This window comes from Stylophora pistillata, chromosome 5 (assembly GCF_964205215.1).
Source record: "Stylophora pistillata chromosome 5, jaStyPist1.2, whole genome shotgun sequence".
NCBI lineage: Eukaryota > Metazoa > Cnidaria > Anthozoa > Scleractinia > Pocilloporidae > Stylophora > Stylophora pistillata.
The window spans coordinates 29085198-29104949 of NC_142523.1; the positions used below are offsets into that span (position 1 = coordinate 29085198).

General features: G+C 39.6%; 2 protein-coding genes and 2 pseudogenes across 7 annotated transcripts in view; 2 read left to right on the plus strand and 2 right to left on the minus strand.

Annotated features, from left to right (window-relative positions):
• LOC148731283 (vascular endothelial growth factor receptor 1-like) overlaps positions 1-19752 on the minus strand; it is a 443086-nt pseudogene that overhangs the window by 380216 nt on the left and 43118 nt on the right. The gene's annotated exons all lie outside the window — the stretch shown is intronic.
• On the plus strand, positions 450-18212 carry LOC148731303 (proton myo-inositol cotransporter-like). Its single transcript, XM_088760353.1, has 5 exons — positions 450-877; positions 7748-7907; positions 8555-8763; positions 14738-14844; positions 15349-18212. Exons 1-5 carry the CDS (start codon positions 769-771, stop codon positions 15505-15507), a joined length of 744 nt encoding a protein of 247 aa, XP_088616479.1. The 5' UTR covers positions 450-768; the 3' UTR covers positions 15508-18212.
• LOC148731304 (THAP domain-containing protein 2-like) lies at positions 2582-5175 on the plus strand. Of its 4 annotated transcripts, XM_088760398.1 has the most exons (5): positions 2627-3335; positions 3842-3927; positions 4148-4296; positions 4534-4725; positions 5014-5175. In XM_088760398.1, the coding sequence occupies exons 2-5, from the start codon at positions 3920-3922 to the stop codon at positions 5106-5108; spliced, it is 444 nt and encodes a 147-aa protein (XP_088616524.1). In that variant the 5' UTR covers positions 2627-3335; positions 3842-3919; the 3' UTR covers positions 5109-5175. The 4 variants fall into 4 exon arrangements, with proteins under 4 accessions (XP_088616526.1, XP_088616527.1, XP_088616525.1 ...); XM_088760400.1 differs by lacking the exons at positions 3842-3927; positions 4148-4296; positions 4534-4725; positions 5014-5175 and adding an exon at positions 4109-4147 and having other exon boundaries at positions 2582-3335; XM_088760401.1 differs by lacking the exons at positions 3842-3927; positions 4148-4296; positions 5014-5175 and having other exon boundaries at positions 2583-3335; positions 4534-4593.
• LOC148731305 (uncharacterized) lies at positions 4153-6898 on the minus strand (annotated as a pseudogene). Its single transcript, XR_016001318.1, has 3 exons — positions 6367-6898; positions 6033-6276; positions 4153-5631 (listed from the first exon to the last, which is right to left on the minus strand). The product of XR_016001318.1 is annotated as an uncharacterized LOC148731305 (transcript).

The window sequence follows — 19752 nt, forward strand, 5'->3', positions numbered from 1 at the left end:
AAACTAATTGCGATTTTGAGACGGCGATACCACATTATATGGACGACAAGTTGGGAGAAAATATATTCTGTATTGAGCTCCGTCGCTTCGTGACTCCACCCAATACGGAATATGTTTTCACCCAACTAGCCGTCAATGTAATGTGGCATTGCCGTCTCAAAATCGCAATTAGTTTATAGTATATGTATGTACGCATGGCTTTAGACGAGCGTATTGTAATAGTCTGCTTTGAGCTGCGACGCTGCACTTCGCAAGCAATGGTTAGGCCCGTTTGTGAGTCGGCGATGAAATATTGAGATATTCCGTGCCGTGCCTGCGGCTACTGGTTACGAATGTTTGCGGCATACTAAGAAATAGAATTTTACAAGTTTTGAAATCCGGAAAAGTCGTTTGAGTCTAAGACGTGATTTCAAATGATTATCTAAATTGTTCAAGAGGTGGACCAAACGCAAAGCGTCATAGAACAAAAATGGAGTCAAATACTACTACTTGATAAGAAATCCGAGCAAGAACCACTAATGGAAAGTTCCAGTGAAGCGAAACCAAGAATTCCAGTGTGCGTGTATATTTTCACTGTTTTCGCTGCCGTTGGAGGTTTTCTGATGGGATACAACTTCTCGGTCGTTTCTGGAGCAATGATCCTTATAAAGGAAGAGTTTCTTTTGTCCTCAATCTGGCAAGAGCTCATCGTAAGCGTGGCAAATAGGTACAGCCATCATAGGAGCTTCGCTCGGAGGATTTCTGAATCAACGACTTGGGAGAAAACCAATGCTTTTAGCCTGTGCATTAGCGTTTACGATAGGAGCGGTGGTCGAGGCAATTGCTGCATCGAGAAATGGTTTACTCGTTGGTAGGCTTATTGTCGGTCTTGGAATAGGTAAGTAAAAAAAATGAAAATGGTTTTCTGCGATATGAAAATTGGTCTCGAGATCAAAAGGTTAATAAGAGAGGTTAAGATTAAAATTAAGAGAGATATGAAGATCGATCTCACGATCAAAAAGATTAAGAGAGACTTTAAGAGCCCAGAGAACGATGACAAATGATACCTTGATCAAGTGTTCCTTAGAACTACGGCATAGTATGTCTTAATTTTTGTGGCTACAGCCTCCTTTAGGAGGATCAGCTAGGCCTTTAGAGATTATGCCAGCATAATTTTTGGCATAATTTGAGCAAACTGGTACAATTTCTGCCAAGTAGCAATGCTAGCATTAGTCGTATATATTTTGATAATTATCGAATCATTTTTGATGCTACAGTTGGATCATTCTTCATCTCTACTCCCGAGCACTCGGTGACGTTATTCGATGTTTAAAGTTCTATTTAAAAAACGAGCAGCAGTGTTTTATCGGGTTCAGTTTAAAGACACGAGGCGTAGCCGAGTGTTTTTAGACCTGATAAAACACGTGCTGCCAGCTTTTTAAATAGCTTCAAAGATCCGTGCCTCTCTATGGATTTTTCCAAACGTTATATGAATGCATTAAATAGCTTCAAAAACCGTGCCTCTCTAGGGTTTTGTGTTACTCGGTATGCCACAAGGTGGGCTTAGAAAATTTTTGGCGAGTGGCAAAGTTCCAAAAGAAATATAGACGCCAACTTGGAGGAAATAGGATTTAGAGTTGAAGTTGAGAAAACTGCACAATTAATTTTGTGAACAATGGGAAATTGTAAAAGAACGAATTTCTGTTCTAGCAAGAATTTACCAGGAAAATAAACTTTGTTGTTTACTTCGGTTAATGTTCTTCTATGCTGCCTTTTGGGGAATAATTTGGTATTATGATTAACGAGATCTTTATATAAAGATCACAGTAATCATATTTTCATTAATAATTCCGTGGTGATTTCTTCGTTTGTACCCCGATCTCCCCCGAGACCGAAATCAAAACCCTCTCCGGGCTTTTCAGAAATACCAGCGAAAAAAGGTTCATACACGTGATCGATTTGCCTCGTGTGATAGGCTAATCAGCTCATGAATTATTAATGAGTTTTTGAAGTTTTAGTTCAAGTAGTAGCATTTGTAGTAGGAACTTTAAGCAGTCAGTACGGTAACGCCACGGAAGACGTCGATTAAAAAATAAGTTTCTACTTTTAGTTAGAATTTCGAAAATGGCTACATGTGTTTACCGTCTCATAGGGCGCCAGACCTCAAACTCAGCATAACGCCTAAAAGTAGCGTTGAGTTCCAAATGCAAATTAAAATAATTTGCCGCTGCGGTTTCGCTTCGCACACGACGCAAATTTTGGTGATCTCACGTTGTTGTTTTGTAAAAGACGGCTAAGAAATGTACAAAGTTTTAAAACGCACGTGCTGGGCTATTGTTCTGCCAATTTTTCTATTGTTTTTCCACGTTCTCGTTGCTGTAGCCGTCGTGGTTTGCTTAAAGTCCCTAGTTCCCTGTGAATCACTGAGCGGCGTCTGAAACGGGCTGAGCCCGGGTCTAGTGTGCACCGGAACCGGAAGTTGTATTGTAGGCCATGTATAGTCTGGTACTAGTGTGCATGTTAACATGAACCACATGTTTATTTGAATTCCATTGTGAATTTCTTATAGACCAATGACTTCTAATTAAAGTGTATATGACATGAAATTTTTTTTTTGTTTTCTGCTAGTTCGATATATATAACAAACGGTTCGAGAGTTAAAAATCGTTGAAAATAATTATAAATACATAGTTTTCGTTTAAACTACGCGCTAAGTTGGCTTGAAATTTGTCCCCTCGAACGCGCGGCCAAAAGGTCACGTGAACTTTACCTGTGACGTCAGGTTGTTTGACTCAGTAGACCACTTTCATAAATGGCTGCCGCATTACAATTCTTTTGTATACATATAAATTTGACAGGGTGGCCTCGTTCTTCAGTACAAAATTCACAAGAATACATTATCTCAAGCGAGGCCACTCGGGAAAATTTAAGTTTAAACAAAAGAATATTAATCCGGCAGCCATTTATGAAAGTGGTCTATGGCGGAAAAGAATAGGCCAGTACGGAAAGGTGGACGTTATTGTGTGGCTGGGGCGCCCAACAATAGAAGCTGTACGAGTACCAGCTACACACCAGGTATTTCGATGCACCAGTTTCCTGTAAATCCAACAGTGAGAGCCCAATGGGTGAAATTCGTGCAGCGGCACCGAGTTGATTTCGGCGAACCTGTTGCCAAACATGCCTCGTTGTGTTCGGCTCACTTTGAGCAAAGTTGTTACGAGGGCAGCTTGGCATTTTCGCTGGACGGTATGACGCAGATAAAACGGAACAAAGTTCTTATCAAGGGCTCTGTTCCAACAAGACATGCAGTTCTACCAGAAGGTCCTGAAGTTCTGACAGATCGCAAAAGGCGACAGGTAAGCGTTTTCTCGTGATCTCCGATCATAAACATTAACATGTGTAAGTTTTTCTGATGTAAATAACCTATTCTTTTGGAAGCATTTATGTGTAAAATGTCCGTGTCTAATTGCGGTTTTGCCGTGCTGAAATTAAACTGAACTGCTAAAACCTATACCTTAGTGAATCATCAACATGCTCACATTACATCCTCTAATCTCAACAATGTACAATGTAGTGTGTCATTTTAAAATTGTTCAATAATACTTTGGTAGGCACGGCAGCATATGACAAATTGAAATTGCTGTTGACAAAGATCCTTCTGAATGACATAAAAAAACTCTCACCAGATGCCCAGACAAGTTGCCTAGAAGGCTTCCATGCCACCCTAAACACCTGGCATCCCAAGTTGATTTGTTACTCTTGGTTAGGTTCTTTTTGTAGCTATGTATATGTTGTATTACAGTGAATCCCACCTAAATATGTTGCAAACAATATTTTATCCTTTTCCTTTTACACTCTGCAGATATAGTATTCCTGGAAGTTTTATGGCCAAAGTAGTGTTTAGTATTGCACTTTTAGCTCAAAACTGTCATTTTTGAAAATGAATGGGTATGTGACTGCTAAATGTTACACATGATCTATTGACCAGACATCATGCAACATGTCTACAATGTATGCAACTACACAAAACAGTATTTGTTATCATTTATCACATTCCCATCCCCTTAATTCCTTTCCTTGGTTCTTTCCCTTGTGTTCCAACCATTATCATACACAATCTCATTTTCAGATTTTCATGTGTTCGCTCATCTAAAGTAAAATTTTCTAGGCATATACTGGCAAGCTTGCATTTTAATGAAAACCTCAGAAGAGAAACCCAAACATCAAGCGATGGAAAAGAATACATTCGGGTGACTTATCCAAAATTTAAACTGGGAGAAGAGGTTGTTAGAGAGGTGGCATCTCCACCTAGCTATGGTAATTATTGACCATTATGATTTTAAAATTACAGTGGCTACACTGAACTAAGTGTAGGAAATGTTATGCTCTTTTGTTAAGAGTCAGATCACTCTTTTTACCATGATAAGTACTATTGACCAGCATCTTGTGTAAAGGACTCTGCTTCACCTTGTTTCCTTATATCTGATAAAACACTGTTGCACGTTTTTCAAATGACGTCGACATTTTATATGAATTGGGCTGTGATCTTTTCAGGGTATGTTGACACACTGAAGAATCTTCTCTTCACCTTGCCAAAGGCAGAAATGAAGAAAGTACATGAGAAGTATGCAGCAAGGGTACCAGAACCCCTCAACCAGCAGTTCCCAGACAGAGTAAATAAAGAGGATGCTGTAAAGTTTTACCAGGCAAGAAAGGCAACGAAGAAAACGTCACTATTTCCACCAGGTTAGTTTGCTTTGACTCTTCAAAGCTCATGAAGCGCAATGTTCAAATATGACATAATGTTCTACGTACCAACTGTCATGCAACCTTGTCCTCAGGGTCTATCTTCTTCCCACCCACTAGAACTGGGGAAAAGATAGACCTTGGGAACAAGTTTGCCATCATGGTAATGCACAATGTGATTGTCTCCACGGAGGATATCTTCTACATGTTTTTTCCATAGTAAAAGGATGCTAAACAAACAAACTAAAAATGCACTAACATAATTAAATAAATTTATTTATTTTACAGAAGCAGAGCAGGCGAGACTACAGATGTCTATCAGTGACAATACCTCAAGCAGCAGTCAACCCACTTCAAGACGACCTTACAATTGCTCAATATGACAAAAACCATTGCGAAGTCACAAAAGCCGTTGCAAAAAATAAAGTGACCAAACTTTTGTCACAGGAAGGTTTTCTGCGTGGTACAATTTTCCTTCTTACTTTAAATTTTCCATGCCTGCATTGCACTGTACTCATCGACTTACAATATTTGCACTGTACCTACAACAAGTTGAAATTTTAAATTTAGTCAAACTAGTGTGCATGTAGAACCTAAGCTGTTTCTGGTTCACAGTCCATACATTACCAAACAATAGAACAAGAAACAACCACCCATGAAAATCAATTTGAAAATTGTTGTTTACCGAGACAATCAGTGTAGAACAATCATGTCATAGGTTTGATTACGTGTACTATGCTAGTCTCTGTCATGAGCAGCAGCAAAACCTCTGGTATTAATTTTTGTGACTGGTATTTAGTTCTGATATTATGGTAAACACAGGCTGGTAGTGGTCTTCTGTTATCCCAGCCCATGTAGCCACAAAGCCACCTTGTGGTCCATCGGTATGCAACAGCTCTAATGAACCTAGAGTAAAAGCACAATGAAAATTATATAGGAAGGTGTGTAAGAATGCTCTACATTACTACAGGACCCTGCCTTTCACCTCCCCATGACACACACATTCAAATAAAAAATATTTATGTTTAGGAATTGATAATGAACTGCAGGGCATTTCTCAAGCTTACATTTTCCTACAAGCTACTTTGCAAGCAATCTTATTAGTTCCTGTTTTACCTTAGGTCAGTGCATCAGATAAAAGTCCAAGTAAATGCAAAATCTAACTTAACTTGGTCAACTTTTATAGCTTGAGGTGCCTTAATTTACCCTGATTTATCTGAAGCTTAATGTTTTATGCCCAGCAAAGTGATTATGCTAGTTTACACATTGTATGTTTTTATTTATGTTTTTACTAAAAATGTACTGACTCGTTTTCTGACTCCACCTCGGCGACGGTAAGTCCCACCATCCTGGTTTCTCAACAAGGGAGCCACTTGGAGAAGAACTGCGCGGTTCCTAATCGCATCGTAGTCCTCGTGTTGTGTGATGCATTTTATCCGTTCAATGGAACCATCAAATACCATCTTTGCAGATGAATTTGTTACCTCTCTGCAACATCGAAACTCCAGGGAACCAACTAACGTCCCGGTATTACATTGCTTGCAGCGACACCTGAAGAAGACAGCAAAAATGAATTGTTGTCTAACAAAGATTTGCTATAAGTATATATACAAGGAATTTTAAAGGACCAGTTTTACTAACCAGGAGTCTACGTCTACAGTTCTCTCGTATCTAGCCTCCAGAGTTGACGGGGTAAGTCCATCAACATCGGTTTGTTCGCTCGAAACGCCTGTTTCTTCGTCGTTCTCGTCCGCGAGCGGCTCATCTTGATATGGAGCTATCACACCAGTGATAACTCCCCATTCCTCTTCAGAACTGTCGCTTATTCCACAATCCATACTTTCTATAGAGTCAGACGACTCAATACTCTCGGAATCGCTGGACATTTCGAAGCGTGAAACGATAGAATTGAGCGAGTAATCACAGCGTGTTACAAGGAAAACACTGAAAGTTGTTGACCTTGCCAATCATAGGATCAAACAACCTGACGTCACGAGTCCCAATTCTCGGCCCAGTCTCCGGGAACAATTTTACACATAAATTTAGCGTGTTTCGGGCGCTAAAAATCGACCAAAAAAATTGTTTCATTCATTTTAAACTCTCAAACCGTTTATTATACACATGGAACTAGCTATCAACGAAAAAAAAAATTTCGTGTCATATACACTTTAAAAAATGTATTTTTTGGACTTGTTTGCCATTTTTTCAAAGAGCATACTTTTAAAAAAAGGGGCATAATTCGGAATAAAGAGCATAATTTTAGCATAATCTCGCCAAAAAAAAGCAATGCTACTAGCATAATATGCTACTTTTACTAGCATAATCTATAAAAGCCTAGGATCAGCCACATACGTTTTTGAGATGAGTGAGTGAGTGTAACAATATAATTCTGACCTTGACCCAATTTTGACCCGATGTTACTCGGTGCTACTTTTGTTTTCTTCGAAATATCCTAGCAGTTCGACATTCGCACTCGATAGGCAGTTGAGTTCTTTCCTTTTGTGATTTCTGGCTTATAGCCACCAGTACATTATGTTTTTAGTTCTTGCCATAAAACTACGGAAAGCAGCAGAAGATGATAAGCATCTCACAATCATTTGAGGATTGCACGTGGTTAGGACAGAAGAAAACCTAGTAGAGAAGGCGGCGGATAACGCGTTTAAGCCAAGTTTAAATACATAAATTACTTGTCTAACAGACCAGAGAATGGGGAGAGAGAGTGGGTAAAGTTTCCTTTCATACTAAAACCTCCTAGTAAAACATCGTGCTCCATCCAACCATTCTCTCGACCCTAATATGTGATTCAGTAGAGATACTCCCAAGAGAAATTAACTGTGCGTCACCCCTATTCTGGGGAGTGAAGGGTTGTGTAACCCAGTGTCCCGTTTTTGCATTGGAATAAGTTCAAATAATTTTTTTTTATAAAACTCCCACTCGAAAACTAAGAAGAAAAAAATTGAAGCAATTTGGGCTTGTATTGATAACGGGTGAAAATAAATGTATTTTCTTTAATTGTTTGTAGGAGGGGTGTCTATTACGGCCCCAGTGTATATTTCTGAAATTGCGCCATGGTGTATAAGAGGCCGTCTAGTCACCGTCTACTCTCTCTTTTTGGCGGGAGCTGAACTTGTCGCTGCCATTATTGATGGCATCTCTAGCCCTTACAAAAAGACAGGATGGAGGTAAAGAGATACAGAATAATTTCTTTTGTCTAGCAAATATTATTAGCCATGGAAAGGAATAGTAAGGTCCTCAAGTTAATGTTTTACTTACATCCATCCACCAATAGTTGACAAAATATACAATATCATAGATAGAAAAAAAATTTAAAATAAAACAGTCAGAAACAAAAAAAACACAACAATGACAACAACACAGAATGTTTCCAAATATATCACTCAAACTACTCACTGTGGCTCATCGGGGCCTTTGAAAAACGCCTAGTGGTCGAAGGCGCTAGTCCCGTGCCCAGAGCTTTCACAGCCAAGCAAACATTTCAGTTACAGTTGCACGGTAGGATCTGCGTACAGAGGCATTGTGCGAGTAAAGGATTCTGCGACTAAAACATAACACAATGACCCTGTCAAGGCTTGGGTACCAGCATGTGGTCGGTTCTTATTTCGATACTTGCCCGGGATAAACTCAGGCAGTACTCAGGATTTTGAGTCAGATTTCACCCTTCTAACGATCACAAAATAATCTCACTATTGCTGATGAGTTCCTGATGAAAAAAATGTTGACCTAAGACCTCCTAACCATCTCTAAGACGTATTAAAAGGAAAGAAAAAAAACACAACAAGTCGTCTTAAGTCATATTTCCTTTCGGTAGATTCATGTTTGGTTTAGCTGCAGTCCCGTCAGCCATCATGTTCTTGGGTTGTCTGTGGCTTCCAGAAAGTCCCAGTTGGCTTGTCAGCAGGGGTGCCTGTAAAGATGCAAGGGAAGATCTTGTAAGACTTAGAGGAACGACAGATGTGAACGAGGAGCTGCAAGCTATACAGACCGTCTGTAAAGAAGAGGAATCGTTCGATAAGAAAAGTAAGTTTGTGAAATATTGGAGGGTTGGGGTATTGATTGACTCCTCCATACGAAGCGTAAAGTTCTTTCGAGTGGTACTGTTTGCGTTTAATCCCGAAGTAATCCCGACGCAATCCCGAAGGGAAGTGGGATTGGTCACGTAAGGTATTTTTGTTGTTGTTGTTCTGTTGTCACTGCAAAATTAAAGCTACCTAGTAACAAAAATGAAACATCTGTAAAAGAAACACCAAAATGGTTATTTTCAGCCATCTATGAGCTATTACAAATGGCTGCCTGTTAGGATCGAGAATCGTCCGTCAGCGACCATTTTGGTAAATTGCTCATATTTTGCCCAACGATACCCTTTGGTAAACTGTTTTCAAAAATCAAGTTTAAACGTTCCGACGAGTGTTAATTTTTCAGAAATTTGCGAAAATTTGAAAACGCGGTTTAAGTGCGGTTTTCCGCCTTGCAAATTGTCCAAAATTCACTGCAAAACCCAAGCTCTGTTGAAGGCTTAAAATGAATTCAGTTTGCACCAAACTTTACATGTGTTAAGAAAAAGTCTTCCCATTCATTTGTGTTATGTTAATTTTTCCGTACACAGCTATGTTGTGACTTTTTTCTTGTCCCTTAAGCAACTCCCTCAAAAAGTGCTGTACATGGGGCGAAAAATAGGCAAGATTTAATGCGATAAAAGTATACCTGGTACAAAATTTTTTAACTTTTTAACTAGATATTCGTAATAAAATGTCCTTATTCAATACCTGAGTAAAATTTGGTGCTTTGAATCGGAACGCCTCCTTTTGGAAATACTACGAATATTTGTGTCCTGAGCGAGTAGAAGATATGTGTTGTGCAAACAAACGCTAATCTAATTATTCCCTGCCAGGTAGAAAAAGGTTTTGAAATCAACTTTAATTTTGGAAATTTTGGCTGGTATGCCACAAGATATTAGGAAAAAGGGAAATCATACATTCAGAGCTGCGTGAGAGCAAAGAGAAAATAAAATCAGGGTCGAAAATGTACATACGGTTGTTACATCGATCACCATTATGCAAATTACGACCTCGGCGGTAGGAAAACTATATCTCTTGCTCAGTTTATTGAATGTCTCTTAAAGAATTCAATGGTTTTTTCCCATATGTGTAGAGATAATATGTATATATTGATCAATAATTCCTGAGAATGCAGGGGGAGAACAGCATTCTGTACAAGCATTTCAGTGTACCAATGCGAATTATTTCTATTTATCATAACCGACGTCCGATCCCAGCAAACACGCACCACATGAGACCCTAAATGGGCTGTCATAAATATACCAAAGACTGAAGAAAACAAAAGCTTCACTCAAGGTCTGATAACCACACGATAACACCTTTACATTTCAATCTCAGACTTACTACAAAGGGCAAAGGATAGTACGTCAGTATACCCAGTATGCTGTGGGAAAGGAAGATTCTCTTGTTTCTCTGAAAGAAGGCTGGGCTCTCAGAGTAATAAAGAAGGCTTACAGATTCAACGAAAAACAAAAGTCGTACCTTCTGTCTGAATTTCGAATAGGGCAGACGACAGACCACAAGCTTGACGCTGAGGTAGTTGCTCGAGATATCCGGCGTGCCCGGGGCACCGATGGTGCACGACTTTTCGGGTCATCGGAATTCCTCACAACTACCCAGATCACCTCTTTCTTCTCAAGACAGAGTGCGTTAGTACGCCAATGAGATGCTGATGACGCTGATATCCGAGCAGCTCAGGAGGAGAGTAATTTTAGCGAGGCAAAGGAGACTGTCACGTCAATACAACTTGACCATCCCCTGATCAACGATCAGTACGATCTTTGTGAAATGGCGCTAAAGGACCCTTTGAAAATCTTGAGGCTACCCATGTTGCAGCACATGTGTGAAGATCTTGGCCTCAATATACCATCAAAGCCCATTCGTAAAAAGGCCCCGTACTTGGCTCTACTGAAAGAGATTGTCAGCAAATGTACTTGCCAAAAGTCATCATGATCCTGACTTTCTCTTTTGTTTAGCAGAATAGGAAAGTGAGGAAGAAACGAATGAACGGCGTATCGTTCCTAATCGTCAGTTAGTGGTTATCTTATTTTTTAAAAATGCACGTAGGCCTGATCAGAGGTTGTTGCGTTTTGTTTTGTTTTTCTTTTAATCATGCCAGTATTGACCCTCACTTTTCTTTTCTGGTCTTCACGTCAGTAATGAAGTTTACTCATCTGGTGGCCAAAATATGCAAACTGACGGATGCGGGAGTATTCAACCTACATTTCTATCCGCTCATGTTTTAATGCGGGATATCTTTCTCTAATTTAATGACGTCGTCCTTTCAGTTGAGGTTTTAACGCGCGTATGTTCAAGAACCCCTTTTACGTTTCCAATTACGTTACGTTGCGTGATATTAATAATTACCAGGAGAATACGATCTGTTCTCTTGTATTAAATTACTTTGAAGGTCATAAGGCGCCTTTCTTCGTATTTATACTTACAGAAAATGAGTTCCCATTGTAAAATATAAAAAGTATTTAGATTATTAGTGTGGAATCAAGTCTTAAGTAGCTTCTTTCGAATGTATCTTTTGCATTATTTGAATGTGAGAAGGTGGTAATGTAATGTGTACTTCACTTGCAGATTTTTCAGTCCAAAAATGTTTTGGAGAACCTTATCAAACATCTTGCAAAATTTTTGACCTTTCTCTTTACATTTTACAAACTATAAGTCACTACAACGGAGACCGAATTTAATTTGGATATTTAAAAACTCAATATGGTTAAATTACCTAGTTATTTGTTTACACACTTTGCATCATTTTGCTCGCACAGGTCACGAACACTTCTGACATTTTCGAAAGGAAGCAATGCGATTCAGAGCATCAAAAATTGCAAAGTGAATGGAAATAGCAATGTTTGACGAATAGATTGTTAAAAATCCAAAGTGTCAGGTAGCAGCTACATTTTTTTCGCGCGAAATATCACCCGTTTTTCAACGCCATTTTGCGTGGTGTGTAAGGATGTTCTTTCAAGGGCTTAGGTAATCCCAAAATCGATGTGCCCGAAAAAAATTACCCACCAGAATTAAATAAGAATAGATTTCTTGACAACGTGTGAGGTTTGGTGTTGATCGATTTCATTTCAAGCCTTGAGTGGAGCTTGGTTTTCGCAGTTAATTTTGGACTGTGCGACATGCGGAGCCTGAACTCAGGTAACCTGAAACCGCGTTTTCAGATTTTCGTAAATTTAAGAAAAGTTAAGAATCGCTGGAAGATGATTTTTGAAAAGGGTTTGCTGAAAGATTTCTTTGGGAGAAATATGAGAAATTCACCAAAATGGTTAAAAGAGTCATTCAACAAACTGAGCAAGAGATATCATAGTTTTCCTCCAGCTGAGGTAGTAATTTGCATAATGGTGATCGATGTAACAACCGTATGTACAATTTCGACACTGATTTTATTTTCTCTCTACTCTCACGCAACTCTGAATGTATTATTTCCCTTTCACCTAATATCTTGTGGCATAACAGCTAAAAATTTCCAAAATTAAAGTTGATTTCAAAACCTTTTTCTACCTGGCAGGGAATAATTAGATTAGCGTTTGTTTACACAACATACATCTTTGCTCGCTCATGACACAAACATTTGTGGTATTTTCAAAAGGAAGCGTTCCGATTCAAAGCCTCAAATTTTACTGAGGTATTGAATAATGACATTTTATTACGAATATCAAGTTAAAAATTAAAAAAATTATGTACCAGGTATACTTTCGTCGCGTTAAATTTTACCTATTTTTCGCCCCATGTACAGCACTTTTTGAGGGTGTTCCTTAAGAGACAAAAAAAAATCACAATATAGCTGTGTACGGAAAAAATTAACATAACACAAATGAATGGGAAGACTTTTTCTTAAAACGTGTGAGGTTTGGTGTTAACTGAATTCATTTTAAGCCTTCAACGGAGCTTGAGTTTTGTAGTGAATTTTGGACAATTTGTCAAGCGGAAAACCGCACTTAAACCGCGTTATCAAATTTTCGCAAATTTCTGAAAAATTAACGCTCGTCGGAACTTTTAAACTTGATTTTTGAAAACAGTTTACCAAAGGGTATCGTTGAGCAAAATATGAGCAATTCACCAAAATGGTCGCTAACGGACGATTCTCGATCCTTACAGGCAGCCATTCTTAAAAGTGGGGAAAACAAAAACTGGAGACTTTTGAAACGCAAAGCTTATTCAAATACTTTACCATTCTGTTTTTAGCTAACTAAATACCCCTCTGCCCTAATGACTTACTCGCTTGTGTGGTTGTTTGCAACTTTTGGACAATGTCGTCTGCGACGAAGACAGTCGAAACAAAGAAAATCTTAAACGACCCTCTTGGTATTATTCTGCTACAAACACCGCTGGTTTCTCTTTCTCGACTCTCCAAATAAGAGTCATTCTTGATTCTTGTTAAAGCGAAGTCTTTTTGTTTTATAATAAATCCTTCATTGACTAAGCCAAAATAATATAGAATCTCTTGACCAAGCCTGTTCAGTCAAGATGGCCGGAGTGATCAGGGTTCTATTCTTTTGACATCTGTCAATTTGATGCCAAAAGCACATCAGTATGAAGGTTTGTAGCCAGTGCTTCTCGGCCTACGTCTCTAGCAGATAAAAAGCGCTGATTAAAATTAGCGAGCGGGCCCGCAGTACGCCATAAATTTTGGTCAGAGGATTCCTTGATGCAACAGTTATCACTTTAGCACCTCAATGTGGATGCACATGCGCAGTTAAACTATTGCATTGGAGGCTTATTACATTTAGGACCAAATGTTATTACATTTAGGACTTTATTTCATTTAGGAAAGTTATTACATTTAGGACTTCAACAGGGTCCAGTTGTATAAAGGCGGATGTACTGCTATCTGGCGGGTAGGTGATGGCAAAACGTACTGTGCTATTACCGATAGAGTTTTATCCAGTGGATAGCGTTATCCTGCCTCAGAACAACCGGGACCAGAAATATCATCGAAAGCCAAATGTGCATAGGGATAACACACGTACATAAGAGAAACACACAAAATTTTATTATTTCTAGAATTTTGCCACAGGTTAAACAACAGGGGAATATAATCATATAGATTGTTTTGGTGGAATTCCGAATTGGAAAAAATTCTTTTTTTCTACGGATGCGATAGTGTCTTTCATAATTTCACTATTTTAATACATTGTACAGCTTGGTGTTGATAGGAATTATAAAGCTATCCGCTAAAGGACTCGGAATACTTCCCTAATAAATTTTCCTATGGAAAAGTGAACCAGCTAGATGGGAGAAGATTTACGCGGGACTCTGTATGAAAAGGCCAATTTGATTTTCACATTTCACAATACGTATCTTCACGATCACGGCTATATATGTGACGGTTTTTTAATGTCTTGAGAAGTACTAACGAGCAATTTGGAATGAGAAACCAGTGTTTCGAGATAAAATTTGGCAATTAAAAAAGCACGGCGTTTCAACCTCGAATTAAATCGCATTGTTTGTTTAGTGTTGGTTTGGCTCCATCGCACAAAGTTTTAGAATCTTAAGAAAGTGTCTTAAGAACGAATCGGACTGTTGAAATGTTTTTTATCAAAGAACTCAAACTGGCAACAGTAAACAAACAGTGCGATTCAATTCGCACCAAATTATTTGTTTAGAGTAGTTCTTGTCATTATTATTCCATTGCTTTTGTCTCATAAATATTTTATCTTACATACTTTGTCACATTTTAGTGTTCGCCACATTTTTACCCATTTCAACGTTTTCTACATTTTTATGCTAATTTAGAACACTTTTACTCCCTTGAAAATGACCTCGGAGAGGTCGAAACGTCGTGCTTTTTTTTATCGCTAATTTTTATCTGGGAATCGATCTCTAAGAAATTACTTCTTGAAATCAGTGCTCCTAAGGTATTTTAAAATAGTTGAATGTAACGTGATGGGATTTCTATTGTCTTTTCTGCTATATAGCTAGCAGCTTTTTCGAATCGTATTGCAGAAGTAAAAGCAAAGCAGTCGAACTAGAAGAAGCAAAAAGTTTGGTCGCAGCGGAAAAGAAAGACATGGCCGAGAACAAGGTAAGTGTGCGTTGTATTGTATAGAAATCTTTTTGTATAGAATAGAAGAATGACATCTTCTTTTGTTGCTTTAGAGAATCGAATGTTTTGAATTTAAAGACACCCTTAGATAATTAGATGTCATCGAATCGCAGAAGCGTGAAATCAAGCATTTAGCATACGTGTTTCGTCAGCTAGTACTCGGATGTCTAGACACACCTATCGTTCGTTAAAAAATCAGGGACTTTTTTAGTCAGGAGACATGGAATGCACCCTGTAAAGGTTCCTATTCGTGTCACGAATGTCACCACGAATTTCATGACATGTCAGGTGTGAATGCCTGAAATGAATCGGAAAAATGTAAATTGTCAGTCGTATTTAACACCTTATTAGAAGAGTGTCATTATCATCGCACTAGAGTAAATTTATCCATTCAATTTTATAGTTACGAGAACCATACGGACTCGTATAAAAAATACATGAAGAAATGCATGTAATTAAATAGAGTGTTGTTTTTGTTACAAGGGAAAAAGGAAATGTAATGAAGAGTACCTTTGGTATCCCCGAACTAAAAAAAGGATTCTTCCCTCACAAATTTCACACGCCAGAACATCAGAATATCAGAATTACGTATGCATGCCTGCTTCCTGCAGCCGAATTCTACGACCCCGATGGTATGAGTGAAAAGAAAAAGCAAGAATTTGAAGCGTGGTACGAGGAAGAACAAAAAAAAAATCAACCGTTTCGACCCCGATGGTATGAGTGAAAAGAAAAAACAAGAATTTGAAGCGTGGTACGAAGAAGAACAAAGAAAAACTCAACCGTTTCACCTCAAGGAAGAACTGCTGGCTTACTGCCGTTCGGATGTTAAACTTCCTAAAGCCGGCTGCAAAAAATTCATTCGTGAGTTTAAATCCAGAGCAGAATTCGACCCCATGGAGAAGTGTGTGACCATCGCTCAAGCCTGTAATAGGTACTGGCCAAAATGTGTGATGGTACCAGATTCCATAGCCATCGAACCAGAATGCGGCTGAGAAGGCGCCACGCCCAATCATTCCCACCTGGCCTTAGAGTGGTTACTCTGGACCGAGCGGGAACTGGGTACGAGACTCCAGCATGCGCGAAACGGCGGTGAACACAGCATTCCTCATGGTCCCACCGTTTATCGCGTGGATGGATACGATGCTCAAACCTGTTCCACCTACGAATTTCACGCTTGTCTCTTTCATGGTTGCCGAGGCTGTTACCCGAAAAGAAATCAAATCCTATTTTCTACTTCGGGTCTTACCGTAGAAGCATGCCAACGACAGACCACCCAGAAAATTACCAAATTGCGTCAGTTAGGATATACGGTGGTAGAAATGTGGTAGTGTCGATGGGAGAAGATGAAAAACAACGTCAAGATATTAATGACTTTGTCCAGTCTCTCTCCTTGACCACACCCATCAATCCGCAGAATGCTTTCTTTGGCGGAAGGACTGGGGCGACGACTCTCTACCATCGCGTGGACCCCACCCAGAGAGAGCAGATTCGATACGTAGATGTGACTTCCGAGTACCCATGGGTCAATAAATACGGCGAATACCCCGTCGGACATCCCACCATCTACTTAGAACCAGAAAATCAAGATACCAACGCGTACTATGGGTTGATGAAAATGGATATTCTAATTTAAAAAAAAGGCACTCGGCCTGCGGTCTCGTGCTTTCATCTGTTTCTCGGTGTTTTGAACCCCTGATGAAACGCTCGCACTCGTTTTTGATATATTACCTCTAAAATGCAATGTCAATATGCTGAGGCTTTTCCAGGCAACACAGCAAGATTGTTATTCGTCGACTCGCTCAATTGCGTTTCGATGACGTCGAAATGATTATTTCGTAAGGGAATGTAATGGATGTGTCTCGGCTCGAAATAATGATTCCCTTGGATTCTTTCTTCGTAAGGTATCTGGCGTAACAGGTCGGTGGTTTGATCACCCATGATCGCGGGGGCACACAACGAGGAATACACGTAAATTTTGCGTGCATTGGGCGAAGCGGTTGGTGCATGGTGCGCGATGTATTTAAACGGTCAGTTGATATCACTCAGTAAAAACTTTTGTACGACGCTTTTACTATGATCTTTCTAGGGAATGCCGTACCAATAATAGGTGAGATTAAGATTGTCGAGAGTTATATCGTAGCTCCATCGTGTACCGCGTTTTGTCAAGAAAGATTAGGACCAGGACGAGTGACATTAGGGACCTTTAGCATCGCGTTTTCTGCAAACGGCAAACGGCTGCTAGCAGTTTGAGGTTTCCCGTTTGCCGCCGTCACCAAAATTGAATTTAGCATGGCGTTGACGTCTTTTGACGAGAAAAGCCTACCTTTTAAGAGCCTTTTTATCTTCCTCAAGGTATTTTGAGATAAGGCCATTCATCCTTTCTCTACAAGCTCGCCCTGAGAGCACGACGGATTTTTTGTCTTCCGAAAAGATAGGGGAAAGTACCCTCGGAATCTCCTTTAATCAGCGGGACATTTTGGCCTTCGCTGGGCCACTTCGGTCGCCAGCATCACCTCTTGGCAAGTGTTTAGCTATCTAAAAGGCATTTTATAGAAATGGAAGAAGGCATACACTGGTCAAAATTGTAATAAAGCAGAAACCTACCAATTCACTCAACCCGCATCCCTTTTAAATCTCATCGACGATCCGCTGGAACACATACAAGATATCAGAATCCTTTCCCCCGAACTCGTGGAAGTACTGACGAAAAGAGAAGAGGAAGATCTCATCAATGGTCGCGCTACAAATGTCTTTATTGCCGCCTTCACCACGTGTCAGGCACGCCTTAAACTCTACGAATCGTTGGAAATCTGATCGTGTCTTGTATTACGATACCGATTCGGTGGTGTACACCTGGAAACCGGGAGAGACAGAAGCTGCCTTGGGTGATTATTTGGGGGATATGAGCAATGAACTGGACGAGGACGATTATATCGTAGAATTCATTTCGGCGGGAGCGAAGAATTACGGATACGTAACAGCTAAAGTAAAATCGTGCGTAAAAGTCAAAGGGTTTTCTTTAAACGTTCGCCGTATGGCGCAACTCAATTACGAAGTGATGAAGCAAAACATCCTGGACGAAATACTTCACCCCCTTCCCGAGAAAAACGGATATCATCAACGCCCTGCATTTTGTCCGCAACTCCGTCAAGAAAAAGATAAGAACGGAAACACAAATCAAATCGTATCGACTCGTGTTTTGATAAGCGAGTCATGGACAGCGAGACATTTAGATCGTTTCCTTACGGATACAAAAGACCAGAACAAGACGATTTAGAGTTAGCAAACATTTTAGTTTTTCAATCTTTATTTCGCATGTGATGAAAATTTTGAAAGAAAAGTTTTTTTACATGATACAACAAGGGTCTGGTCGTACTATTGCGTGATTAGCTTTTGCCCATTGGAGTTTAGTCATGCGTCCCCCACTCTTACGATAGTTTGCATATCTCTTGACATAACCGTCTTCTATGCGTTTGATTCGTGGCGAGACCGGTTTTCCTTTTACAATGTTATACAACATCTTGACACCTTTGGGTATGGCATTCACCCTGAATTTACCTTTCAAGGACTCGATACCTCTTCCTTGTTGCTTCTTTTGAGCTTTTCGTCTTATACTAAATAGAGGGGGCTTTCTTCGTTTCGTAGACTTGCTGGGTTGTTGTTGCCACCCTGTACGTTACACCTCCTCTCCCTCCTACCCCCCGATGAGATACCTCTCGTAACTCCCACCATGATGTGGCTGTTTGGAATAAACTCATGTAGGTTTATTTAACCCTCCTAAAATGCAACGTGACGATGCTAGCTCCATCCTTTGTAAATTGGGCTAGATTGTTACACTCCGATTCGCTGAGTTGCGTTTCCACCTCGTCGATGTGTTGATTGCGCAAGGCTATGTAATGAACGTGTTTCGGTTCGTAGTAATAACTCCCTTTCAACAGAAGTGTATACTGAAAATTGCGTAAAAGATCGGTGGTCTGATCACCCATGATGACCGGTGTGCATAAACTGGAATAGAGATAAAGGGTGCGAGGTGCCATACCATTTTTATAGGTACTTTCTTTAAAAGTGATGAATTTAAAACTATATTCGTTAAGATAAAACACGATAGAATCGACGGCGATATCATCCTTTCCTTTGAACGTCCTCTTTGCCAATCCGTATCTAAACACATCATAGTTAGAATCTGAACGAGTTTTTGAAAACTCTGTCCCGCGTATTTAAGACACGAGATTAGACCCCGGCTTTTGCGCGGGAGTCCCTTTGTATGTGTTACCCTGGACCCATCCGAAGAGTTGACAGATATCTAACCTTATTTAGAACGTCACATACACCATAAAATGTAGCTGCGACTCAAATCTACTCGCATCTACTTTTTCAGAGGTTACAAACATAGTACCCGCATCCTCGTTGAAAAGCATATCAAAGTGTATTTGTTCTTTCCCCGGTAAATTTATTAACGAATGATCATCCGCGAGATCATCTAAAAATAGTTCGTGTTCTCTTTCAAACATCATTTTCACAAAATCAAAGACCGTTTCCATTCTCGTATTGTTCATGATATCTCCATAAGTCACATCCGTTTCAATGTTTATTTGTTGTCTTGTAGACTTTTTATAGACCGTTCGATACGATTTCAGCAATAAGTCCGTGTCTTTTAATCCTTTTAGATAAGAAATCAATATCGATTCGTGGGGTAACGAAATGCTGGAAATCCCAACCTCCCATCGTCCATCCAAATCCAAGCGCTTGTTAAGTCGATTTTTCAAAGAATTGTTTGTGTTTCCAGGAAAGTACTTGGTACTTCCATCGATACTCGGTAACGTCAAGTAAAAGTTACTTATCTCGTATTTACGTTCAAAATGAATTCCATCCGAAAGAACTCCTTTA

What these genes read in the sequence shown, in the direction of transcription:
- LOC148731303 (XM_088760353.1), top strand. Translation starts at nt 769, where the DNA reads ATGCTTTTAGCCTGTGCATTAGCGTTTACGATAGGAGCGGTGGTCGAG. An exon ending in TACAAAAAGACAGGATGGAG is followed by an intron (nt 7,908 to 8,554) that starts GTAAAGAGATAC and finishes TCCTTTCGGTAG; the next exon opens with ATTCATGTTTGGTTTAGCTG. An exon ending in GGAATCGTTCGATAAGAAAA is followed by an intron (nt 8,764 to 14,737) that starts GTAAGTTTGTGA and finishes TCTGCTATATAG; the next exon opens with CTAGCAGCTTTTTCGAATCG.
- LOC148731304 (XM_088760398.1), top strand. An exon ending in GGCATCTCCACCTAGCTATG is followed by an intron (nt 4,297 to 4,533) that starts GTAATTATTGAC and finishes TGATCTTTTCAG; the next exon opens with GGTATGTTGACACACTGAAG. An exon ending in AACGTCACTATTTCCACCAG is followed by an intron (nt 4,726 to 5,013) that starts GTTAGTTTGCTT and finishes TTTATTTTACAG; the next exon opens with AAGCAGAGCAGGCGAGACTA.